The sequence below is a fragment of the Mus caroli genome, chromosome 2, assembly GCF_900094665.2.
Source record: "Mus caroli chromosome 2, CAROLI_EIJ_v1.1, whole genome shotgun sequence".
In the NCBI taxonomy this organism is placed as follows: domain Eukaryota; kingdom Metazoa; phylum Chordata; class Mammalia; order Rodentia; family Muridae; genus Mus; species Mus caroli.
The window spans coordinates 164,916,046-164,942,199 of record NC_034571.1 but is presented as its reverse complement, the minus strand read 5'-3'; the positions used below and the strand labels follow the sequence as shown (position 1 = coordinate 164,942,199).

At 47.4% G+C, this 26,154-nt stretch overlaps 1 protein-coding gene across 6 annotated transcripts; it reads right to left on the bottom strand.

The window, feature by feature from the left end:
- Window positions 1-641: 641 nt before the first annotated feature.
- Spo11 (SPO11 initiator of meiotic double stranded breaks) lies at window positions 642-13,768 on the bottom strand. 6 transcript variants are annotated; one of them, XM_021153609.2, is made up of 13 exons: window positions 13,592-13,768; window positions 11,598-11,711; window positions 9,593-9,681; window positions 8,928-8,994; window positions 8,366-8,474; window positions 7,899-7,985; window positions 7,020-7,056; window positions 6,624-6,733; window positions 5,376-5,475; window positions 5,000-5,037; window positions 4,411-4,487; window positions 2,061-2,172; window positions 642-1,235 (listed from the first exon to the last, which is right to left on the bottom strand). In XM_021153609.2, exons 1-13 carry the CDS (start codon window positions 13,720-13,722, stop codon window positions 1,116-1,118), a joined length of 1,191 nt encoding a protein of 396 aa, XP_021009268.1. In that variant the 5' UTR covers window positions 13,723-13,768; the 3' UTR covers window positions 642-1,115. The 6 variants fall into 6 exon arrangements, with proteins under 6 accessions (XP_021009268.1, XP_021009253.1, XP_021009259.1 ...); XM_021153594.2 differs by having other exon boundaries at window positions 8,366-8,513; window positions 13,592-13,742; XM_021153600.2 differs by having other exon boundaries at window positions 6,624-6,721; window positions 8,366-8,513; window positions 13,592-13,742.
- Between the last annotated feature and the right edge of the window lie 12,386 nt (window positions 13,769-26,154).

The window sequence follows — 26,154 nt, the reverse complement described above, 5'->3', positions numbered from 1 at the left end:
GTATACTAGGTCTGTGTGTACTGGGTCTGTGTATACTAGGTCTGTGTGTACTGGGTCTGTGTATACTAGGTCTGTGTGTACTGGGTCTACATATACTAGGTCTGTGTTGAATCCTCTGCTGCTGATGTCTTGGAACTCTACACTCTGAACAGGGCTGCCTTCTCCGTTTCTCTGTAGCCCCTGCATATTCTGTCATTTGTCCACTGAGGTGGATGGCATCATTGTCTCCTATGCTACAGTGGCCTTGGATAAGTAACACCTGCAAGCTCTGACCTGTGAGCTAGAGTCGTTCCTGAGAGTGAAATGAGAGCACGAGAGCACGTGTACACAGTGGCAGCTCAGGCACACATGCAGGATGGGTCCTGTTCTGTCCGCTGCTGCAGAGCCTTCCACACTAAGTGCAGGCTTGCGACAGTGGAAGCTTCTGTTCCTTGGGGATGCGCTGAGACCATAAAGGTTCTTGTCTGACAGGATCACGGTGGAGGTGAAGGAGCGGGGAACATAGTGTGCTGTGAGAGACGCCTGCTTGCAGTAAATCTCAGCACTCAGGACAGGTGAGCCGAGTTGTATGGTGGGTTCTGGGACAGTGTTACGGGTGGAGAAGCACGCTGAACGGAGCAGAAGAAGACGTGGGACACTCACCAGTGTGAATATTTGTTTATAATAAGCTTTACTAGTTTCACAGGTACATTAACAGGGCAAGGCACCTATACCATGAGGCAAAAGATCGTACTAGAGGAAATACCTTGTGATTCCTTCACAACCTCTCAAGGTTCGCTTGCTGTTTTTCTTTGTTGCTAGTGAAACACTTCATGCTACAGTAGCTATGTTGCAAGAAGTAAATATTTTTATAGACTTTTAGGATATGTAACAGTTTTTCTAATAAAAATTTAAATTAAATAATTTTATAATCACTGTAGAACATAGAATAAGAATCCGTCTTTACAGAAGATCAAACCTTTTAAAGAGCACTATGAAGTTTGCTTTGACAAAAATATGTTAATGTAAAATTATTTTTACCATTGCATACCTAAGACTAGATACTCCTTCACCCAGTGTTTGTAATTCAAGCAGGCCAACAGAAAGCCTGGTGGTCCACGTCCCCCGCTGTGATTTTAGATCCATCCTCCAAACCTCAGCTTGTTGGGTAAGTACACTCTGGACAGGTAGTCTGACGACAGCAAGGTCAAGGCTTGGATCTCTGCCTTCATCTTAGAGTCTGCCATCATCTCCAACTGCCAGAAGGTACCACAGCGTTACCAGCATGTGTCAGGCCTCAGACTAGACAGTCTTCAGACTCACTAGGGCATCTAGAGTGGCTACTGATCAAGAGGTAAGGTATGGCCTCAAGACTACAGGGCTTTTGTTTTAAGACCTTTACAGTTTTTCTTTTTTAATCCCATCAACTGTGATGTCATCTCGCCATCACTGATAAAGTGATACAATTGTGAAGGAGCACAGACAGACATCTTCATCCTGCTGGCCTCCTCTGTCAGAGCTATTCATGGGATGTGACTCCAACACACTATCATTGCCAAACTATGCTGGGACCAGTTGTTGGAGACATAGAATTTCAAGAAAATAAGTCAGACTCCGAAGGACAGGTAGCACATGCTCTCTGCCATGTGTGGTGTCCAGACTTAAGTATACTCATGTAGGACATAAACATGGAGGCGGTGTTACGTCGGGAGAAAGGTTCTCATGGTTGGGGGAAGGGACTGGGGGGACAGAGCTGGCAGTGGGTGAGGGAAAGACAAAGTGCTGCATGTCGTCTTTTCCATGTGGACTCTAGCCTAACATGTAGGTGTGTGTGAAAGCAGAGGGGAGCTGGCTGGGACAGGAATGGACCTGCAGGGGTGGGGTGGGCTGATGAGCAAGTACCATGGTATATATGCATGAATGTCATAATAAAACCTCTTATTTTGTACACTAAGTCAGCACATCAATTAAAGATCACTAACAGTGATGAAAACTGAAACGCAGTCCACGGATGTGCTGAAGGTATCCTGGGAACAGCTACCATGACAGTGAAAACAGAGTTTTATAAAGACCCCATCTACCTCTTGTTTCCAGAGGGGCTGGTAGGTAATGTAAGGCCTCCTCAGGAGGCTGTCCAGCTTCAGCTGGTCATGCTTTGTCAATGCGATCAAGCCATCCTTAGGTACATTTAACCTGGAAAAAATGCATCGCAATGATCAGGAAAAACAAGATATTCCTGTAACATCTCTATTTTGCCGGCATTTATGATGTTACATCAACAAACTAAGAAAAGTGAGGAAATCAGTCCATCGCCCCCCACTTAAGCTCAACATCTGGGGCTCTGTGACAAAGGCCAGGGCGTTTTCCAAGTCCAAAGTAGAGGTTTGTGTTGTCATAGCAACAGATGTGGTCCCTTCCCCTTCTTCCCCCTCAAGAGATGACTACAGAGAGGCAGCTACTGGCTATTGGATGAAGCACTGATGTTAGACACATCGAGCCGCCAAGCCAGTCAGCATGGGCAAGCCGGAGCTTTCTGTTCCTGCATCCCTGAGCTCTGGCAGAAGTGGCCGGTGGCTGGCACTCAGAACCTCAAAGAAGTCAGGAAGTGGCAGCCTTTAATAAACACTCAGGTCTCGGCATCGAGGACACATATCTATTTTCTTATACAGGATACACACTTATCTGCTGAAGTCTGAAAACAGCAGAGATATCTGGACTGTGACAGACGTAATCTGTGTTTCAAGTCCGAGGTTTCCAGGTAAGCTCTAATTTAAGCCTTCCTTGGTGTCCCCATCGTGACCAGCATTTGCCAGTGACAGTTCCTGTCTGGATGACTGAAGGGAGTCTAGTGCTGCTCCTTGAAGCCTCTTCCCTTTGATCATGGATCTATCTGGAGGGTCTCTGAGGGCACTGGGGGGTGGGGCCTGTATGAGCCACCACTGGAGTTCCTTCAAGACCTCTGCCTTAAAAGCCACTGGGAGCCGGGCGTGATGGCGCACGCCTTTAGTCCCAGCACTCGGGAGGCAGAGGCAGGTGGATTTCTGAGTTCGAGGCCAGCCTGGTCTACAGAGTGAGTTCCAGGAGAGCCAGGGCTACACAGAGGAACCCTGTCTCGAAAAACCAAAAACCAAAAACCAAAAAAAAAAAAAAAAAAAAGCCACTGGGTTCCATGTTGCAAATGTGTTTGAAAGTGCCTTCATGCAAAGAGGCGGCTCCCAGATCAGCACCATGATAAGTACACTGCTTGGTCGAAACTCTGCTTCTCTTTAATGGGAGCATTTAAAACTCCAAAGGGAACACTTCCTTCCCGCTTACTTTGTAACTTTTTGGTCCTCATGTTTGGGAAATAAGCATCTACAAAGACAGCCCACGGCCTCAGCAAATCCCTCACACGCTCAAGTTCTTCTCAAGGGAAAGAAGAAGGTGCTTGAGGGACTGGAGAGGTGGGTTGCCTCAGTGGTGGAGAGTATACACTACTCTTACAGAGGACCCACGTTTGATTTTAGCATCTGTCTTAGTAGCTCACAACCCCATGTAACTCTAGCTTCACGGGTTCCAAGGCTTCTGGCACAGTACCTGCACTCCCATGCTCATGCCCCCCAGTACTTGCACATCATTAAATAATTATTTTTTTAAGTATTTGAAAAGCAGTGCTACCCCATGGTGATGGCCAGGTGGCTCACTCTCTGGGGAGAACAAATCAACAAATCTATTGAAGTCAGGGAAAGCCTCAAAAATGCACACACACTCAGACCCACCAAGTCTCTGAGAATCCTCAAAGACTTCATAAAGATCCAGGCAACCAGTGGAGGACCCTTTGATCTCCCTATCATCTACAGCCTCCCAGAGTAGCTGTGAGGAACGGCCTGAACAAATGCCGGTACAGGAAAAGCTGAAATTCGGGAGTAGAAACTGTTTCCAGGAGGTCACAGGAAAGAATATATTTATTGGTTCAAAACAGTGATCATATCATGTTGTGTGCAAAACCCAGATGACAAAGAAACAGTTGAGGACCCTGGGGTTTCTGGGGAAAGGTCATGGCTGTCGGCCGAAAATCCCCAGCCACCCAGGCCTGCCCTGACTCAGATGACTCTCAACTGTGAGCGCTGGACGTTCTCAAACTCTGACCCCAAGTCCCCTGCACACAGGATTACAAGTATGTTGCCACGTCTCTCCGTGCATTATTCTTTTACACACGAGAAACTTGTACGAGGGATTTAACCATAATCCCTTGTGGAAATTGTAAAAATAACTGTAGCTAGCTGAAAGTAAAGTTAACTAAGTTCCTTAAGCTGTTTTGTTTTGTTTCTTTGACACGGGGCCTCTTTCTGCATCACCACGCCTGGATTTTTATTAACTGTTCAGATCACAGAAACGCCAAGGAATGTAACTCCTGACTACAGACAGCAAGTGACGTCAGCACCACCTTACCTCTGAATATCAGAAGGGAGGAGACCAAGCCATCTGATTGTTGGGATAGTGAGATTGTGAGCTTCAAAAGACATGGACTGAAATAAAGAGCAGAGCTGTGTCAGAGGGTGAGGTGCTCTGGACCATGCCTCTCGTAGTCTCTCTGGCCTGCACTCCTTCCTTCCTCCCTGCTCTGCCACCCCTCTGCTATGAATCTGGCTGAGCTACAGGCTTATTTACAGATTCAGGCTCAGCCACTTTGGAGGGAACCAGGATTTGTAGCTCTACAGGTTTTCAAGACATGCTGAATTTGGTCACTGTAGGCTTCAGTGAGGACTTGATGGTGTTTTCTCGTCTCTCATTGTAGCTGCATTGTGCTCTTTAGGAGTGTAGACAGGATGCACACACCTCATCTCATCTCATCTGTGAGGTTGCTGCTGATGCTGAGAGCAGGGCTCACACCACTGAGGCACAGACTGGCTCTCGAAGAGATCACCATCTCCCTAGGACATTCTGGAAAGCCCTGCCTTACCAGGCCTGTAAGTAAGCCACCCAGTGAATGCGCAGTGTGTGTGGAGACAGGAGAGCAGACGCACTTCTCTGTACTCACCATGGATCCGTACTTATAGATGCACATTATCTCGACGCCTGTTGAGAGTGAGCTTTAAGATTAGACTCAGATCACAGCTATAGAATCTACACTCTCAAAGTTCATCTAACAGCTAAAACTTTTATTTCTTTAGACATTACCAATGGAAAAATTATGTTCTCCTTCTCATATGTTAAACATCGCATTATTTAAGTTGACTATGGGATTACTAGTCTCTTACATTGAACCTAGGACGTCACGCATGCCAGGCAAGTGTGAGACCACTGAGCTTCCCCTGGTCCACACAGTGTACTATGCAAATGCTCTAAGGGCAGAAAAGCACATTCATGACAGGGCACAGTCATGACTATTGTCCCAGATGTCTAGGAAGGATTACCGTAGGGATCAGCATCGACCAGTGTGAAAACAGGAATATGAAAGGTGTCCCACAGCTTCTTTACCAAGAGCCTCGTGTTCAGATCTGGGATGCCCTTTCCCTGAAAGTAGACAGAATCAGACATTGTGACCCCAAAAGAGGAACTGGGTCCATTCTGCCCATATTTCATCAACACTGCAAGAAGCTATCTGACTCTCATTTCTGCTTCCTGACCCACAGGAGGCCACATAAGCCATCCTGTGCAGAGCCTTTTGTGAGCCAATCTGTTTGCTCCGAGTCAGGATGCTACGGGACAGGACAAGCCTTGCAAGATTCCCCAGCTGCCTGACGCCTAAACCCGCTCCTTGCTCTGCTGAGGCTTGCACTCCTGCTCAGTCTAACAAACTAGAGCACTGTAGACAGCTGTCTTCTCCAAGAAACAGGCTTTCTACAGCTCGGTAAAGAAAGGCTGGGAAGAGATCACTGAAGAGGGGAGCCTGTTCTACTCTCTCACTCTGCAGCCCCCACATGCTGCTCCCCAAACTTGCTTCCCTCCGGAATCCCTGTTCCCGTGCTTACTCAGGCTCACAACCCCATCACCACATCACATACCACAGGAAGCCAATTGCCCACAGTGGACCAACATTTGTCCCTCCAAACTCATGTTAGAACTCAACCCTTCAATGTGTGGTCAGGAGACAGGGCTTTGGGATCGAGATCAGAAGAGTGGGACCCCTTGAATGGATGAAAGCCCTTATGTAAGGGAACCCGGAAAGGCCTTCTTTTGTCTCTGTCTTCCTGCCTGCTGTGTTTCTGGGCTAGCTGTCTCTGGCTGAAATACTGCCTTTTGCAGAGCCTTCCTGAAGCTCCACTATGGTCTCCACTACTGTACATGGATGTTTGCAAAGAGCAAGCTCCTTTGGACTGACCCAGGGAGTCGCCTGGGATAGAAGCCCATGTGAAGAACAGCAGGCAGGGGCACTGTGAGCTACCCAAGCCCTGGATAAACCTGCAGCAGGAATTGGGGGGTGGGGAGGCAGGGCACAGAGGAGCATGAAAACAAACCGTTTTGGAAAACTCCTGGTGTTTAAGAATAGAAAGCATAGTCTGAACCTGAGTTGGGTTTGAGGACACTGAATAAGCACTGTGGACACTTCTGCCCCGTGGTGCTAGATAATGCACCATATATTGGACAGGGACACGATGCACACATGTTATTGGAACCCACTTTCCAGGCACCGCAGTGGTAAAGTAAGGCAGGAATCCTACCGTAACCATGATGCACGGGGACATCCTGCTGCAGAAGTTGTCGTCCAGGAGCCGCTGAAATGTTGCATCCTTCTCGACTATTAACAGAAACTTCGCATCTGTGATCAGATCTGCAGCTTTAAGGCTGAGAAACTACTGTCACAGCACACCAGCGTAGTCACCCGCTACATTACAGCACTGTATGCCCGCTCTAGGGAAAGGGCTTTCATTTACCCTCCAACATCTATATCCACCCAGGTGTACCAGGGCCTGGCTTATTCCACAGTGAGCTCTTGGGAGCCTTAGCAAGGGGACTGTGGCCGGTTGTCTCTACAGCCTAACTTGCTTGTTACATAGTAGGAGAGCAGAGCTCACTGAAGGAACAACAGTTTAAACAGTTTCAGGAGTAAAGGATACGCTGCATTCCTTGAATGTTAGTCGGCACAGCAGTAGCCTGAATTAAAAAACATAGTTTGTAAGTTAAATAAAAGTAGGTGTAGCTGCATTTTATAATTCACCCCAACAATCCTAAGCTTTCACTTTTCTTTGATGGGTAGTCTAGAGACTGCTGCTCAGGGAGGAGCAGACCAGCTCCTACGGGAGCAGACACATCCCTGTGGCTTCCCAAACAGAGAAGGTTGTGGAAGCTTTGCACATCTGTGGTTTAAGCACACAAGATGGAAGAGAGTGTCCTGATGCAGGCCTTCAGCAGCACTGCTATGCCCTGTCCTGACGGAGCAGCAGCGCTCACTTCAGAAGCACACAGATTATGTAAACAGGCATTCCAAAAAGGCTGCCCGTGCCACAAGCTACATGAAAATAACAGCACGTTTCAAAAGCACGTGGGTCTGTTTATTCCTATATGACAATTAGCATAAGAAAACGGTGTGCTTAATGTAGACTTTCCCCAAAAGCACACACGGTTCCTTCATCTGTTGGCTTTATTTTAAAGCCTCTGGGCTCCAGCGCGCTGGCTCAGTGGGTGAAAGTACTTGCCACACAGGCCTGAAGACCTGAGCTTGATCCCAGGAGCACATAGTGGAAGGAAGGAACTGTTTTTGAAAGTGGTTTTCTGACCTCTGACTTCCACACTTGTGCAGTGGCACACATGCACCTGTGAGCGCACACACACACACACACACACACACACACACACACACATCATGCTCATATGCACATAGTAATAAATATTTTTTAGCCTTAAAATAAATTATACACACAAAAACAAGGAATGAAAGCCAATTCAAAATGGAAGGGCCGTGAGTCTCTGAGCAGGTGAGATTGGAGGATGCTCACCGTGGCATTACAGGTACATTGGACTCTGGTACCATCTTCTTCCATGTATCTCAAGTTGCCAGCAATCAATCCCTTGGATGTAGACAGCTGGAAAAAATAATATATTTGGAAACATCCCACAATATATTTGTTGCTCCAAGGCTGCCCTCCTGCTCACCTGTTAAGATACTTGTATTTTAGCTTAGACCAGAATCTAGGTAGAGCTGAAGGAGAAAACATGTAAGGGTATTTAGGAAATAAAAACATTTGATAAGGTCCCTGCTTCGGTTTATTCAACCAGAGGAACACATTGGAAACAGATTAAGGTTATGTTGAGAAAAACTAGTATCAAACGATGTAAAAAAGGGCAGACATTTGTTCCCAATGTGGCTCTGGCGGACCCCTCTACCTCTGTGAGACTTTGCTCTGGGACTAAGGGCCGCTCCCTTTTCGTTTTGTGGCAGGGTTTTGTACTTGGAGTGGCTCACCACGTGCAGACTCCTCCTGGGAACTTTCAGCATACAGGAAATGTCATCGATGGCGCTGTCCACCGCAGCCTGGTTCCCAAAGAGCTGGATGTCAGTGTAGTATATGTCTCTATGCAGATGCAAGGTCAACACTGAATGAACATTGCTCCTGGACGGTGACAAACACAGACCACGGCAGAGAACACATACCGCAGGAAACACACCGCACAAGGGAAGCAGCGTGGTGCCCGGGCTCCCCGCTTCGTCTCACAGCATGTTTTAAAAGGTAATGGGTACTGGAGGGATGGCTCAACAGTTAAGAGCACTGGGGGGCTCTTCCACAGGACCTGGGTTCAATTCCCAGTTCCCACACAGTGGCTCACAAATATCTGTAACTCTTGTTCCAGGGGAACTGACACCATCTTCTGGCTCCTTCAGACACCAGCAATACACGTGGTGCACAGGCAGGCATGCAGGCAAAACACCCATACACATTAAATTTAAAAGTAAAAAAGTTGATTTAACTAAATCCCACACTTCATTGCATTTTTAGAAGATGAATTTGTCAGAATAATATATTTACCTCTTGGTTGCATAAGTGTCGCTCTGTATTAATTTATAAATCATGGACAATATTTTCAGAATCAGAGCTGAAAAATAAGACATAAGAAGCAATTCACTTCTCTCTCTCTCTCTCTCTCTCTTTACCAATTTGAAAGATAATGTTATCAAAAGTGATTGTTGGTTTTTGGTTTTGGTTTTGAGACAGGGTTTCTCCACTGTCTTGAACCTCGATTTGTAGACTAGGCTAGCCTCCAACTCACAAAGATCTGTCTGCCTCTGCCTCTGCCTCCTGCTCAAGTCCTGTGATTAAAGGCATGTGCCACCGGGCCTAGTGGTTATCAAACATTATAACTGTCTCCATTGTCTGGGATACTTTAACACTCATCTTTCTAAATGAGGAAGGCTAGGGAAAGCACAGTCGTCTAACAACTCAGGTAAAAGTCGCTGCTTTCTGGTAGCCAGCAGAGTGATGCCCCAAACATGGACCTAGAACAGCTTGCTTACTTTGAATGCAGTGTGTTCCCGATATTACTGACAACGAAAGCTCTAGATATTTATTTTAAGGTCAGGCTACCTACTAAAGAACATGTGAAGCTATCCAACTAGAAACAGCTAAGCTCTAGAAATAACTAGAGCTTGACCACTGTTTTCTTGCTCACTCAACGCCATCAAAGAGCAACTTACCGAATTTCTTAACTGATTTTGGTGAATCGCTTCTGATTTTTCTTGTGGTACACCGAGGTATCATCCGAAGGCCGACAGAATCATCAAACCTGTAGTTTTGTTCAAAACAAAGGATCAAAATGAGAAGGACTTAACTCCTGAATAGCAAACACACACTAGACCGTCTACATATCATGTACACATGCGCAGAGGACAGAGACTGGCCTTGAGGAACGTTCTGCAGGTACCACCCATCTTGTTTCATTAGACAATCTCTGTCTCCTTGTCCTGGGGCTCACCGGTTAATGTAGACTGGGTCATCTGCAAGCGGCAGGGCCTGCCTGTGTCCACCTCCCCAGCCCTGGGATTACAGGCACATGCCTAACACATCTGCTCACACACACACAGCCAGCGCTTCAGCCACTCAGCCGCCTCCCACATTGCTTCCGTGTGTGGGCACTGGAGCTCAGGAACACGGAAAGGTTTAAATCACTGCAGGTAGTTACTAGGTGACTAGCTAAGGGTTAAGTGTCCTAAACATGCTTCAGCGTGGCCTGTGCGTATAGTTCCTGGTTAGTAGTGTATATTAAGTACGTACACACACTTTACTATTATGTATTTTAATCATTTTGCCATTACTCATTCTCAGTTAATTAGTTGGCTCAACTTAATAATTTTTTTTAAAAAAATTTATTTTCAATTTACCCACCAAGTGACATTGTGTGAACTACTGACATTAATTTGTTAAACTGAACTTCCCAGGCTCTCCTAAAGGTGGCAGAAGGCACCAGGCACATGGCAGCTGCTTGGAAGCTGCGTGAAATCCATTTTTCACAAGACATTTTCCAGGTCTAGAGCTTATGCTTTAAAATAATACTTACAACGGACCTCCTCGCCCTATTCCTCTATTTCTGTAACTTTTACAAAGGCTGAGAGCCATCTGTCCTTCAGCAGAGAAGGCGATACAGGCTAGAAAGGCCAATCCTGTATCACTAGCCTGGAGAATGTGGATAAAGCTCCCAGAGCGAGCAGCGCTAGGACAGGGATAGGACTGAGCCTGTGCTGAGTTCAGAATGCGTGCACTGTGGTCTGCATGTTGACACCAAGAGCAGCTGCCTGAGCAATGGCTTGCCTTTGCAGACTGGAAGACAATTGCACCCAGAGTGTCTCCCTAGTGCTGAGAGCTCTGGCTGCTTTGAACTAGGGCCAACAGACTTTGAACCTTGCCCTCCCTCAGAGCAGCTCTAGTTGCTAACCTGCTTGTCTTTGCCTTATCTTTCGCATTGATGTCTAGTTTATATAGCTCTCCTGTGGAGCACGGATTTTGTAAACCTGCTAATTTTTTACGGGGCAAGTGAAGAGGATGAAAGTAATAACACGTGACTGTAGCTCTAATTCAAACAAATTGAAATAACAACATAGGTACTGAATTTTAAAAACAAAACTTCAGGGCTGAAAAGATGGCTCAGTGGTTAAGAGCACTGACTGCTCCTCCAGAGGTCCTGAGTTCAATACCCAGCAACCACATGGTGGCTCACAACTGATGCCTTCTTCTGGTGTGTCTGAAGATAACTACAGTGTACTCATAATAAATAAATAAATAAATAAATAAATAAATAAATAAATAAATAAATACTTCAGGGGCCAGGCATGGTGGCACATGTTTTTAATCCCAGCAGGGAGATTTGAGGCCAGCCTGGTCTACATTGTGAGTTCCAGGCCAGCTAGGGAGTATAGTGAGACTGTCTCAAATAAATGAAACTTCAGGGGCTGGAGAGCTGGCTGGGCTAAGAGTGCTTGCTGCTCTTATATAAGACTAAGTTTCAGCTCAGTTCCCAGTATTCAACATCAGGCGGCTTCCTAAGAGTCTGTAATTCCAGCTCCAGGCGATCTGACACCCTCTTCCGTGGAGACTCATAGGCACATGCACTTTCACACACACACACACACACACACACACGCACACGCACAGGAGCACGGACACACGTCTTTTTAAAATGGAGAAATAAAATTGCAAAATGCCCACATTATGTTTTCCCAGCTCGATCTGTTGTCTATTGTGAAGGCAGGCACTTCATTTCTTGCCAAGCTTTTGATTATGTCTTGGATAATATTTTCTATAGCTGTAAGAACCTCAGAACTGAAACAATAAACACAGTAAGATCTAATTTTATACCATGTAACATCTTCCAGATCAATACAAAGACAACCTCCCAATCCCCACCCCAACAGGATTTCTCTGTGGAGCCCTAGATGTCCTGGAACTCATTCTGTAGACCAGGCTGGCCTCAAACTCAAGAGATCTGCCTGCCTCTGCCTCCCAAGTGCTGGGATTAAAGACATGGACATCCACCACCTGGCACAATTTCTTTATTTCATCATATTTTTGTTGTTTTGTTTTGTCTTGCTTTTGGAGACAAGGTCTCACAAGGTAGCAAAGGCTAACCTGGAACTCACCATGAAGTCTAGAATGGCCTCAAACCCACAATCCTCCCTTGCTTTCCTGGATGGTGAGATTGCAGATGTGGACCACCCCACCTCGCTTCTGTTTGTCTCTTTAAGCCTTGGAAACACATGTCAGTAACCATCTCTCTTACCAAATTCTTACCTTGGCATGGATTCCAACAACTGTTCTCACAGTGCTTACTTACAAAAAATTACATTTACCTGTAAATTCCTCTTTCAAAGAACCCTTTTGCATTAATGACGAGCTAATATAACTTACAAATACATTTTTTTAATTTGCTCACATTAACTTACTTCAATGTCGCTGAACTTCAATACAGACTTGGCTTGAAATACTACTGTAAAATGTTTTAACTGAGGATGATGTAAGACTAGCTTTGAACTTCCTTCCCAAGAATTCAATGCAGAAACATTAACAAGTGAACAAGCGCGCGCGTGCACACACACACACTTTCTTATAGCACATTGCCCTAAAATTGATATCATGACTAAAAATTAACCATTTTAAATTGTAATGATTCAAAAGGAAAAAAATTAATCACTACAAGAAAAGAAAAAAAATGAATTTTGTACTAAATAGTTGACTTGGCCACAAAAAAATCGTGCCACTTTACCACAAAATATCAAGACTGAACCCAGCTTTCTCCAGCTGGCTGTTAATTTCATAAACCATCAGTTTAAATATATATATATATATATATATATATATATATATATTAATCATTTTAAGCAACATTGGCACATTACCTAAGGAGGAAAGCCAAGCTAAACAAAGAAGATGGGCAAAATGTTGAGTTTTAACATCCACACAATTCTCAACATTTCTACTGTGTGTGTGGGGGGGGGGGAATAGATCAGAAAATGGATTTTAAAACATTTACTATTTTCTAACACAATTTTTTTTCAAAGTTTGGAACAGGCTGAGACAAATACTGAAGATATAGTCAGGTGAACCTAGGAGAGTCTCTGTAGTTGATTGTGAAGAAATTACTTACAATGTGTTCATCTGTTCCCTTCAGGTAAAAAAAAAAAAGTCTTATTATAAATTACTTAAAATGTGATGATGTCCGTGTTAGTTCTGAGAAATTAGTGGTAGTTCAGAGAGTAAGTGCTTTTCACATTCTCTTTCCTCTTCTATCCCTCACCCCCAAACCTATTTTACAGACACACACAATTTTTTTTCAACATGGGGTTTCTCCGTCTAACAGCCCTGGCTATCCTGGAACTACTGATTTCAAACACAGAAACCTGCCTGCCTCAGCCTCCCGGGTGCTGGAATTAAAGCCCAGCTTTCATTTAAAACAAAAAAACAAACAAAACAAAACTCCATAAATCCAAAGCAAGTCTCAAGCTCTCTGACTATAAAGGACACTGATAAACCTAGGAACTAAGCCAGAGCTGGGCGCCTGGAACATTCTAGAAACCATCTGGTGTGTACAGGGACGCGGTCACCACCAGGGAGCGCTAGGGAGCACCGACTTCAGGGCTCGGGCGTGGCCTCCGACACTCCTCACACGAGGAACCTTCCCGGGCTTTCCTGCCGAGCTGCTGTACCTAGAGGCCACGCGGGTGGCCCCGGCAGGGGTCTCCCCTGCGCCTCTCGTCACCATGGCCAACAGGGAAGCCCTGTGCCGATCCAGGGCGTCGAAGAACGAGGCCTCGGGCCCCATAGGTGCGAACGCCATGATGGCGGATGCGGAGCCGCTCTGAGGCCTCCTGCCCCTGCGAACCTTCCCGTGCTCTGGCCACGCGCATGCGCACTGCACCACGGACCGTTGGACAGCCGGCGGAGCAGAGTGCGCAGGCGCAGGGGCCTCTGAGGTGCCCCCCACACACACACACACACACACACACACACACACACACACACACACACACACACACACACACACACAGGGTACCCTTCAGAGAGGACATGAAGCTCTCAGATGCAGATCTAGCCAGCGTCGAGGACCAGTGGGGTCGAGGTTGCCTTGGCCTGATAACTTAGGGGTAATAATACTTGCAAAACCCGTTTGTGGAGTCATTTGGGGAAGTAGTATTTACAACTTTTCACTAGGACGGTCATGGACCTGGGGATAGGTATGGGAGAGGGGAAACATTCCTGCCTGGTTTGGCTTCCTGCCTCTGTACCAGGTCCTCTCCACCTGCCTCCTCCTGTGTGCCGAGATTAAAGGCTTTTTACTGTCCAAATCATGTTTGGGATTTGCTTTTATTAAGAAAATTGTCGTTGGGGAAAGCTCGGCATTAAGAATTTTAATGCACTTGTAGAGAGCCTAGGTTCATTCATTTCTTAGGACCCCCGCCAGGCAACTCATATCTGCCTAAAACAACACTTCCATGGGACCTCATGCCCTCTGGCCTCTGTGGGTTCCTGCATGCATGTGATACTCAAATATTTTTTTTTAATAGTATTTCCACCCTAAGCCTTAATAGCATAAATATCACTTCCTCTCCTTGCAGACCAGTAAGACATGTCTTGCTTTATTCTCTCCAAGCCTTCTAGAGCAGAAGGTGGGATTTCTGAAGTCCTAGAAGAGCCTTGACTCTTAGAACCGCATCCTTAACAAAGAGAGACTGGGATGAGGTAAAAAAACTGACTGGACCAAGGTGGCTTGAATCAAGGTGTGTGAGGGATGCTGGGACTGATCCCGTGAGAGCCACCTGACCACAGGCCCTAGTTGATAGTTTTTATTTCTAATAGTCTGGTGGCAGAAATAACAGCCTCTTCTCTCTGCAGGCCCATGCTGAGGCATCCCTTCCCCCGAGGCACCAGCCACACTTCCCTATACTATTCTGCAGTATAGAATAGAGTTTATTTAGGGCATGGATGGGGAGGGGAGTGGAGAGAAGGGGGGTGGGGATAGAGGAGTAGAGGCCGGCCATGAGCACATGGGGTGGGGGGGTGGGGAGAGAGGGGGGAGGAGAATGGGGAGAGAGGAGGAAGAGGGGAAGAGAGCAAGGACAGGAGAGCAAGAGAGAGAGAGAGAGAGAGAGAGAGAGAGAGAGAGAGAGGAGGGAGCAACAACCCCTTTTATAATGAGTCAGGCCCAGCTGGCTGTTGCCAGGTAACTATGGAGTGGAGCCTAGGCTAAAAGCCAACACTGTGTGTGAGTGTGTGTGTGTGTGTGTGTGTGTGTGTGTGTGTGTGTGTGTGTGTGTGAGACCTGTGTGAAGAGCCTTTCTTCATCCTTATCACCCTGCTTCCTGTTGCCTCTCTGTGCTATGCAGTGCTGGTTACCGAGGGATGAGGGAGCTAGGTCTCTGTCCTCAGGAAGCCCACAGCCCAAGGAGATGCAGCAACTGAGCACAAACGGGCGAACCTCAGGTAAGTGTACCAGGAGATAGGTACACTTGAAATGGGTAGGGAAAACTCACCCTCATTTTCTGGATGGAGAGTCTGGGCTCAGAAAGGTTAAGAGCTGCATGCGAGGCTGAGCATGCGAGCCGGGTTCCCAAACCAAGAGGGAGGCTTTGATACCAAGTTCATGTCAAATCCTGGGCAACCCAAGGGCCTCCAGGGGTCTGGCTCAGGGTGGGCTGGCATTTTGCAGGGTTCTTCCTGGCGGAACTAGCCCTTTGTCCTGAGTGGTGGCTTTTTTGTTTGTTGGTTTGGTTTGGTTTTAGTTTTAGTTTTCCTCCGGAGGACAGCCACACAACAGGCAAGCTTCAGAAGGGACTTGAAGAGGGAGGGCAAGGTGACATCACGGAGACAGCTTTCTTCTGAGTTTCACACATGGCTCCCCTTTTATGTCCCTTGGAGACAGACCTGTATCGCAGGTCTACAGACTCCACCAGAGGCCTCTCTCCTCCTCTGGGACTTGTGAAAAGTTCTGAGGTGGCTGGAGGGCTAGGGAGGAGCCTGCAGATGAATAAAGATGCCTAAACCTGCAGATCCTTTGAGAGAGACTCAGGGTTTGGGTGCCTGGCGGGGGTTCCCACCTCGGTGACAAAGGTGAGGCGGGGGAGCGTTCTGTCAGCAGCTGCCTCTGCCCTGCAGGCATCCTGCCTGGTTCTGAGAGGTGTAGCCGAGCAGGGCGAGCATTGCTGTGCTGTGCGAGCCTTGCGGTGTGCCCGCTGCAGCTGTTTACAGCACCTGCACTTCAAAGGCAGCTCCAGCCCCACGACGGGAGACAGGACCAGAAAAACACAGTCGGCTCCAAGCAAGCCTCAGCCAGCACTGCTGGCAAAGAGAAGCTGTCTGGCTTCCCCGGCTGAGACCTTTTCATCCCCTGGCCCTCTGAGCATTTCCCTAGACTTTGTCAGGAAGAAGGTCTTAGTTTCTTATTCTGTTGCTACAATGAAAAAACACCTCCACAAAAGCAACTTGAGGGAGAAAGGGCTTGTTTTATCTGGCAGTTCAAGATAGGGTTGATCAGAGAGAGAGAGAGAGGCTTGGCTCCATGAACCCATTTTATACAGCTCAGGATCTCCTGTCCAGAGAATGGTCCTGCCCAATTAGAATAGATCTTCCCAAATCAATGAACTTAATCAAAACAATTGCCCACTGGAGCTCGAAACCATCTATAACTCCTGTCCTAGGGAGTCCAGTGCCCTCTTCCGGCCCCTGTGAGCCTCAGGCACCCACATTGTGCACAGTCAAATATGTAGTCAAAGCACTCATGCATATAAAATTTTTTTAAAAAGGAAGTGAATAACTATGTTTTGAAGATAAATCCCCATAAGCGTAGTCAGAGGTCTGTCTCCCAGAGGATCTAGATCTTGTCAAGTGGACAGTCATAAGAGTGCTGTTGTTCTAGGCTTCACCCCACAGTTACCTGGCAACAGCCAGCTGTGTCTGACTCTGTATAAAAGAAGCTTGCCCCCTCCTCCCTCTCTTACCTCTTCCTCTCTTCCCTCTCTTCCCTCTCTGTCCCTTCTCTCCCCGTTCCCCTCCCCCACCTCTCCACATGCTCCCGATCAGTCTCTTCTCTCTCTCTCTCTCTCTCTCTCTCTCTCTCTCTCTGTCTCTCTCTCTCTCTCTGTGCCTTATCTTTACACCCCTAATAACTCCCCTCCCTGTGCTCTACATGACATCTATTCTATACTATATTCGTTGTATGGCTATTCAGGGCATGGGGAAGGGAGTTGAGGGAGAGAAGAGAGAGAGAGAAGAGAAGACAAGAGAAGAGAGGAGAGAGAGAGGAGGGGATGACCATGAGCATGTGGAGAGAGCATGGACAAGGGATTGGGGAGAGAGAGGGTAAGGAGTAGGAGCAAGAGAGAGAGAGAGAGAGAGAGAGAGAGAGAGAGAGAGAGAGAGAGAGAGAGAGAGAGAGAGGAGGGGGCAAGCAGGCCCTCCTATAGTGAGTCAGGCACACCTAGCCCCATGTTCTCATTAGTATACATTACGTGGGGTTCATTATGGTAGTTCATGTATATGCGTAGTCTACTTCGACCATAGCCCTATCCTAGCCCCAGAACCTTCTTGGTTCTTCTCCCACCCCCTGCTAATCCACGCCTCCTTCTCCCAACTAGATCTCCCCTACTTTTATGTCTTGTCTTTGTGTGACTCAGTGAGCTTTGAAAGAATTACTTAAGGAATTCTTTTCCCTGCACGGCCAAAGAAAATGTCTCTCCCCTCAACGCAGTCAGCCAGTAGCTGCATATAAACCCCATGGAAGGCCGGGGTCCTGTGAGTTCCTCCCCTTTTTTTTCTGGGATCTCATTATATCTTGAGCAACTGTGGGAGGTGCCACCCACTATAGGGGAAAGTCTTTCCTCTCAGACCTTTCTGGAAATGCCCTCACAGATCCACCCGGAGATTTGTCTCCTGGGGTGACTGTTGATTCTGTCAAGTTGACAATCAAGATTCCATGATGCCAAGGGTGGGTGAATCTCATAAGATTCAAGGAGGCCCTTGCAGGCCTAGAGCGGCTTCTTGTGCAATCCAGCTACAGGGACAACATCTCTCTGTGACAGAGAGAACAGCCAGGCTGTGCAATGGTGGGAGAACATGGAAAAGCCTGAGGACCGTACAGTCTAGCCTCAGACTGTGCAGGCCAACATTCCTTCCAGGAGAAGATGCTGCGTCCTCATCTTTAGTTCGCCTGTACCTGGCTGACCTTTAACACACACACACACACACACAAAGCTACCTGGAGTCTGACTGACGCAATGAGGAGAAGCCTGTGTTGTAGATTTGCTATGAGGATTCAAGGTAACAGTGTTTACAGAGTCCTTCGCACGTCTCTCCAAACTGTACCTGTGGATGTTGGCAGATGTGAGCCAGGGTCTTGCTGGGACACAGACACCCTAGAGCACGGGGACTGCTACTCCCAAATTGTGGTCTCTTGGAGTCCTTCCCAGGACTCCTGTCCCATGTCAGACTTGGAAGGGTGTCTGAGGCCTTCATAACCTTCATCTCACCACTGGGAAGCTGAGGCTTAAGGAGGAGGCCTGAGACTCTGTAGCAAGGACGAAGGGGAGCTGAGACCTGAATCTGGACCTGTTTCTAAAATGTCAAAGCTTTTCCATTCTCTAGGGATGGGGACCCTCCCTGCACACACACACACACACACACACACACACACACACACACACACACAGGAGCCCCAGTGGCAATCTTTTACCTGGGAACAAGATATTGTGTTGGAACCACAGACCCAGCCCCCTGGAGCTGAGTGGCCTTTGGGCCCTTACTGCCCCTTGGTGTTTTGCTCATAGAAGCTATGCTGCCAGGAAGGCAGGGAGAGCCAAGCCCTGGCTCAATGTCTTCACTAATAGGATGAGGATGTTCCTTCCGGTTGGGAAGGATTTGCTTTTGGAGCGGGCCAAGCAAGCCACGTACTCAGCTGCTTGGAGGCAAGAGACAGGCTTGACTTTGGCAGCTGAGGTGTCTTGGGTCTCAGGGCACGGTAAATGGACAGGGAGGTCTGTGAGTGGCATTCCAGGTCACCAACATGGGGAGAGTTCACATCAGCTAACCCCCTGAGCTTCTTATGTGTCTGTCCTGTCTTCTGCTTCTGAGCCATGATCGGTGGCAGCCCAGGAGACCTCAGTCCTGAGAGCTACAGACCAGATATGTGTTTCCATCCTCTTTGGAAATCTTTTCATCTGATCAGCCAGGGAAGGGAATAGAAAGTACCCTGAGAAGGAACTCTGAGGAGGACCCCCTGGCGGTCTCCTCTGATCTCATCACACCACCTGCTCAGATGAACTGCTGGCTCTGTTTGCTTTTCAATTCCTCCCTTGCTCTCTTTGCAGATGTCCTTGGCTAGCTTCGACTTGGACGTTGCACAGTGGACTCCCTCTGGAGCAAAGAGCTAGATGCTAATGAAGTCACCACCGGGCTCCCTGGAGCCTTCTGGAGGCAGCAGTCAAGACTGACAGTCTTGTCTGTCCGGCAGCCTGGAGTCACAGGCTCCCAAGGGTTCTTGAGTCTTGTGACTCAGGGCAGGAGATGAACACTCCCAGATTTGTTTCTTTCTCTTCTTATCCATGAATCTGCAACTGTACACCCCGCCCCACCGCATCACATGCAATCAATCAGTGTGCATGGTGCCTGTCAGACTGAGCCTCCTGTTCTGTGTCCAGACAAGGGCCCCAGCAACATCTGCACTCTGACCCGAGGAAGGTTCATCCCAGGCCACAGGTTCTCGCTCTGGTCACAGGTAAATGGCACCAAGCCTGAGGTCACAGTGATCTTTTTGACTCTGGTTCAGTGTTATGCAAAATCCAGATGCGATTGGCCCCTCCCCAGGCTACCATGAGAGACGTGTGGCTAAGTGTCTGCTGGATGCTGGTCCCTGTTCATAGCTTGCCCTGCCTTGAAAGGAATCTACTTCCAACCTGGGGTTGCCAAGGCAGCCACCTCTTCCCAGCGCTGGTTCCAAATCTGTCTTACCCTCACTGCAATGTAGTGGCACCAGAAAGTGACAAGGTCACACAGGTATTAGGTTCCAGGCTTTGCTCATTGCTCCTCCCACTCAAGAAAAGAACATATTTCAAAGAAACTAGAACACATACCCTTTTAACTCTTGATGTATCTCTCTCCCTCTCTTTGGTTGCTCTATCATTTGTCTGTGTATCATCTGTCTATCTACTATCTGTCTGTCAATCTATCTATCTATCTATCTATCTATCTATCTATCTACTGTCTATCTACCTATCATGTATGGATCATCTATTTGTCATCAACCTATCATCTGTCTATCATTTATCTATCATGTATTGATCATCTATTTCTGTCATCACCTTTCATCTGTCTATCATTTATTTATCATGTATTGATCATCTAGTTCTATCATCTAGCTGTCATCTATTGATCATTTATATTATCTATCATCTACTGATAATCTTTTCTATCATCTGTGTATCATCTACTATCATTTATCTAATATCTATCTGTCTTCTATCATCCATACCACCAACTTTTAATCAGTTTATCATTCATCTATGATATCATCTATGTATTTATGTACATATGTATGAATGTATGTGTCTATCAATCTATCATCAACCAATCATCCATATCTATATCAATATGTCTATCCTTCAGCCATCTATCAATCAACCTATCAATCATCTATCTATCATCAATATGTCCTCTTATCTGTCTACCTATCTGCTCTTTGGGTTGTGACCTGAGTCTAATTCTGAAAAGAAAGCAACAAACAAAGAGTCTGACTTGGGAATCACAGAATTTCCAACGATCAGGTAAAATTACATAAAGTCATCAATATGCAAATTGCTTTTGTCTTTCATGAATAATAAAATCATAGCTATAGAAAGAATTTTTTAAAACTTAAGGTAATTTCTTTTTTTATTTGTATTTGTTATTTTAAATGATGTGTGTGTGTGCTCAGAGGCCGAGGTATTGGGTCCCCTTGGAGCTGCAGTTGCTGGAGGTGGTGAATCATTTGATAAGGATGCCGGGGACTGAACTCAGGTCCTCTGGAAGAGCAGTACGTGTTTTCAACTGCGGAGTCATCTTTAAAGTCCCCAGATACATTTATTTATGAGTTGTCATCACAAACATTTGATTTGTGTACCTATTTTATACACCTATATACCAGAGGCCATGTTAAAAAAAAATCTTGGGTAAAATGGGTTGGCAAGGGAAAGTTCAAGGTTTAAAAGGCCTTGCCCCAGGGAAGCCCCTGTGTAGGAGTAGGCTTCACTTCTGTTTCAAGACTTTTTTCGCCAGGCAGTGGTGGTGCCCGCCTGTAATCCCAGCACTTGGGAGGCAGAGGCAGGTGGATTTCTGAGTTTGAGGCCAGCCTGGTCTACAAAGTGAGTTCCAGGACAGCCAGGGATATACAGAGGAAACCCTGTCTCTTAAAGCCAAAAAAAAAAAAGACTTTCCCCCGGTGCTGAGAGTTGAGCCTAGGACCTCCTGTATACTAGGCAAGCACCCTATACTCCCAGTCCCTTGGTCCAAGGATTCAGAAGCCAACCTATAGGTTTCACATGCTGCCTGGTCCCAAAGCCAAGATGGACTGAACCTTGCAAGCCAGGCTGTTTGTGAGCCCTCCCCTATCCTGCTACTGCTGCTGCTGCTGCCTTCCCCCTCCCAAAGAGGTACTCCCTTCTCTGCACAGCAAGCTGAGACCTGCTGAACACAGGCCAATTCTTACTCAGCCTGCCTTTGAACTTCCCAGAGGTGATGTTATAGTTTCAGAGGTGGGTCAGGCAGGCACTGACTATGGTGGGCCTCCTGGAGGAGCTGAGTCATTATTTAAGAGTTTGTAGGCAGCTTCATAAAGGAGATGTCCTGGGTTGGGGACCTCTTTAGTCCTCCAAGTCACCATGAGAATATGGGCCGTGGACTTGGGCTGGGTGCTGGAGAGAGAAGTCTCTGTTTAATGGAAGGGCTCAGTTCCCCTGAGTCAGGTCTGTGTGTGTGTGTGTGTGTGTGTGTGTGTGCAATATTTAGTAGTAATTAGTGTCTCCATGTGATAAAAGGAAATTCAGAATCTTCCTGGGTCTCATAGGTGGGATGCCGGTACTTAGCATCTGCATGGGCTGGGAGGCCTGGCTCTTAAGTTCCACACTCCAAACCTGAGCTAGCCTGAGCTAGCTAGTCTAAGATTCCCTCTCTCCAGAAATCAGGAAACAATATTCTACACAGAGAAAGAGGAGATTAGTAATGAGAACGCTCCAGGGACAAGAGCTGGATCTATGTCAGGAAGAGGGCTGAGATGGTCTCCAGGCTTGCCAAGGCCTTCCCTGGGACCCTGGGCTTCTCAGGCAGAGTGCATGGGCATCAGGACCTTAGAACACCAAGAACAAAGCAGAGAAGCATGGGAAAGGCAAAACAAGAGCCGTGCAATCTGTCTGTGGCTGTCTCCTGTAGCTCCTATTGCTGAGTGGAGAGAGGTGTGCTCAGCTTTGTTTGATACCCACACAAAGAAGTCGCCTGAGGACGCCTTCTTCAGAATGTGCCTGTCCCTAAATCTCACAGTGACTATCATATATGTCGCCTTTGGGCCCCAGTAAGTTATAAATCACAGACAACCCAGTGAAAGCTCAACAGGAAAAGCAAGTATTGGTACATGTAGCCTAATCCCAGGTAGCAGCCGCAGGTAGGCCTGTCTCCAGATGCTCAACCACCCTGTCCTCTTTCAGGGGCCACTCGACAAGAAAGATGGCAGTCAGACAGGCACTTGTGCCTAGTATTCAACAACTGCACTGGGGAGAGGAGTCTCCCGAGATGACAAAAGAAACCCAGGACAGTGTTATGCAGACTCCCTACCCCTACCCTGAAGTGGAAACTTCCGGTTTCTTCGAAAAGTCAGCTGTGTCAAGTGATGGTTTGCTGGGGCCCACAGGTGAAAGGATGTCTTGCTGAAGCAATCATGTGAAAGACTTTCCCTGAAGCAGACACAGGTGAACGGATGTTGGGATATAGCAGGCCCATGAGAGGACACTTGATGAAGGAATGTAAATATGACCCACAGACAGTGGGAGACGAGCACTAAGCTTTGGTTTGGTTTGTTCTGCCTCGCTGCTATTCTTTGGTAACAACATACATGTATTGGTTCGCCTTACACAGTGTTGTTGAGCTTAACTTGTGGTAACACCGCCATTGAGAGAAACTCGCCCAAGAACTGCTCGTGAGGTTCTGGCGGCAGCTTGCTGCTTCAGCGGCCTCACCTTACTTCGGCCAGTTGGTGAGCCTGGCAGTTTTTCCAGGATTGAACTACTGCTGCTGATTCGTGCCTGGTGTCTGCCTGCTGAGAGGACTGGACTGAACTGGTTCCTGTGTGGTATCTGCCTGCCTATAGGATTGGTCTGCAGCGGCTGAATCATGTTTGGTGTTTGCTACTGGACTGAACTGCCGAGAAAGAAGATGGAGCTTGCCCCCAAAGAACTATTGCTGAACAGGTCCACTTCCCCCATATCCTAAGTTTTCTCTTCCACTCCCTCTCCTGGGTAGGGGAGAGGTTGAACCCTTATTAAAAGTAGGTTGCAAAAAAAATGTCTGCCTCCACCACCCCACCAGTCACTGCTGGCATCTGTCTCTGATGCAGCCGCCATGGTAGGGGAAGAGGCTCATAGGATGTGACGTAGTATCTCCACCTGGATCTCCCTCTTGCTTCCACCAATACCCTTAGAGCTACCATCTCACAAATCTGTCAAGGGTGAGCTCCCCTTCTCCAACCACTTCCCAACAAGCAGCTCGTCAGCTGGCAACTGCGCTACAATAGTTAATGGTGGCTATCACCTTGGTAGGATCTTGACTCTCCTAGGAGACAAGCCTCTGGGTGTGGCTTGTAAAGGACTATCTGGATTAGGTAACTGAGGCGGCAAGACCCATCCTGGACGCAAGCCTCCTCATTCCACGCTTCGGGCTCTGGATTTCATGAGAAGGAGACAGGGAGCCAGCCGAGCACCAGCTCTATCTCTCTCTGCTTTCTGACTGGGGTTGCAGTGTGACCTCCCGCTCCTGTTGCCTCTCCACCCTTCTTCAAGTTGCTCTGCTCAAGTATGTGTTTATAGCAACAAGAAAAATAACCGATGCACACAGCTTTAGTACAGGAGTCTCCCAGAGATACATCAAACTGCTGCTATGCCTTGTCCCACAGTCACACCTAGATAGCTGAGCTTGCAAATGTCTCCATTATCATCCTTTCTTACACCATGGCCCTGATGCCTGCAGTGTCTGAGGCTGCTTCCCTACAATGCTGCCCAACCTTTTCCTCTGTGTCTCCCAGCCACAGGCTGAGACCTTGACCCTGGTCTCTAAGTCTTCTAGGCACTCTTTCTGTTTTCCCTCTCTGCTGCTCTGCGTCCTTTGGCTCTTAGTGAGCATTTAGGGAGAGCACAGGGCTCTGGCTTGCTGGGTGGACAGGTGATGATCAATTACACACAGCAACTTGACTGAGTTCTATCACTGCAATCCAAAGGGCTGTCGCTCCAGAGAGCTCATCTAGCAGGTCAAGAGAGACTTCCAGAAGGAAATGACACCGGAACGGAGGAAGGTCTGATGAGGAGTCACCTGGGGAGGGAGACGGGAGCTCCAGGCAAAACCTGCCTGTCAAAAGCAAGTTGGTGGTCTCTGTGGGAGAGACTTTAACCTCTGAGAAATGAGAGGCCTAGAAGCCAGCAAGGAAGGAAGGAAGGAAGGAAGGCAGGCAGGAAGGAAGGAGTGGTCTTCTAATAGTGTCTAGGGACATGTTCAGGTGCACTACTGCACCAGGGTACAGGTACTGTTGAGCCCCGGCAGCTCTTGCTCACTTTTGAGTTTGGCTTGGCCCCATCCTGCCGTGTGGATTTTCTTTCTCCATTTCCTGTGTCCTTTTTAGTCTTAGCTATTGAACAGGCAAATGCTGGCATGTGTTGGGGTGTGACCACACCTTGAGATCTATTCCATAAATAAACGCAGCATTTTTCTTTTGATCATGAAAAGTTTCCAAGATATAAAAAGATGTGTGCCACAACATGCCCCTCCCCCATCCCATCCCATCCTATCTCATCTCATCTCATCTCATCTCATCTCATCTCATCTCATCTCATCTCATCTCGTCCCTGAGCTGCTATGACATGTCACTGCATTGCCGGTCTTTGATTGTTTCTGCGTCCCTCACTTGTCACCCATCACCCGCTTTATTTTCAAGAGCTCCTTCTGTTTTCAAAAGTTCCAGGTGACCCTGAAACCCACCCGACTGAGGATTTGCAATTTGCAGGCTTGGGCGGAGTTAAATTATTCACGTATTAACATTTTTTGTTTTTGTTTGTTTGTTTGTTTGTTTTTCGAGACAGGATTTCTCTGTGTAGCCCTGGCTGTCCTGGAACTTACTCTGTAGACCAGGCTGGCCTTGAACTCAGAAATCTGCCTGCCTCTACCTCCCAAGTGCTGGGATTAAAGGCGTGAGCCACCACCACCCGGGACGCATTGACATTTTAAAAAATATTTTGCTGTCCTTTCTAAGACAAGTGGATCTTCTTTCCCACCTCTTCAGAGCGCACCTCCTAAGTTTCTACCTCACAAGTGTGGGGCAGCTCTGGAAATGTGTGTAAAGGGCTGGGCAGCTCAGTCACTCAAGTATGTGGCTTTCAAACATGAGGCGCTGAGTCCCAAACACAGGACTCAGGCAAAAATAAGCATGGTGGTGTATGTGTATAGTCTGAGTGCTAGGAGGAAGGCAGGTGAACCCCAGGGGTTCACTGGACAGCCGGCCTAGCCTGGTCAGTGACCTCTAGGCAAATGAGGGATCTGATCTCAAAGACAAAGTACATGGCCCAAGGGACTGTCCTGAAGCCTCTACACACATACGTGCACACCTGCTCACACCTGCTCACTCTCTCATGCAAACACACACACACACACACACAGAGTATATGTGCAAATGTGCAAAACAGGTGCAGCTGTGCATGATGGGAATTGCAGTAGTCAGGAGCACTGAGGCAGGACGATAAAGAATTAAAGGGAAGCTTGAGCTATATAGTGAGCTCCAGGCCAGCCTCCACTACATGGTAAGATGTGGCCTCAAAGGGGATGGGGAGAGAACAAAAAGAAGTATATATACAAAGTTCTCATTCCCATCCACCTGTCTGTTTACTCATTCACCTATCTGTTCACTTACTCACCCATCCATCCAACCATCCGTCTGTCTGTTCATCCACCCATCCATCCATCTGCCCATCCATCTGTATATCCATCCATCTGTGCA

Coding starts and splice junctions, on each gene's coding strand:
- Spo11 (XM_021153594.2), bottom strand. CDS start 13,722: ATGGCGTTCGCACCTATGGGGCCCGAGGCCTCGTTCTTCGACGCCCTG. Junction 9,682..11,597: donor TCGAGCTGGGAAAACATAAT/GTGGGCATTTTG, acceptor ACAAAACTACAG/GTTTGATGATTCTGTCGGCC. Junction 1,236..2,060: donor AGCCCCTCTGGAAACAAGAG/GTAGATGGGGTC, acceptor ACCTTCTGGCAG/TTGGAGATGATGGCAGACTC.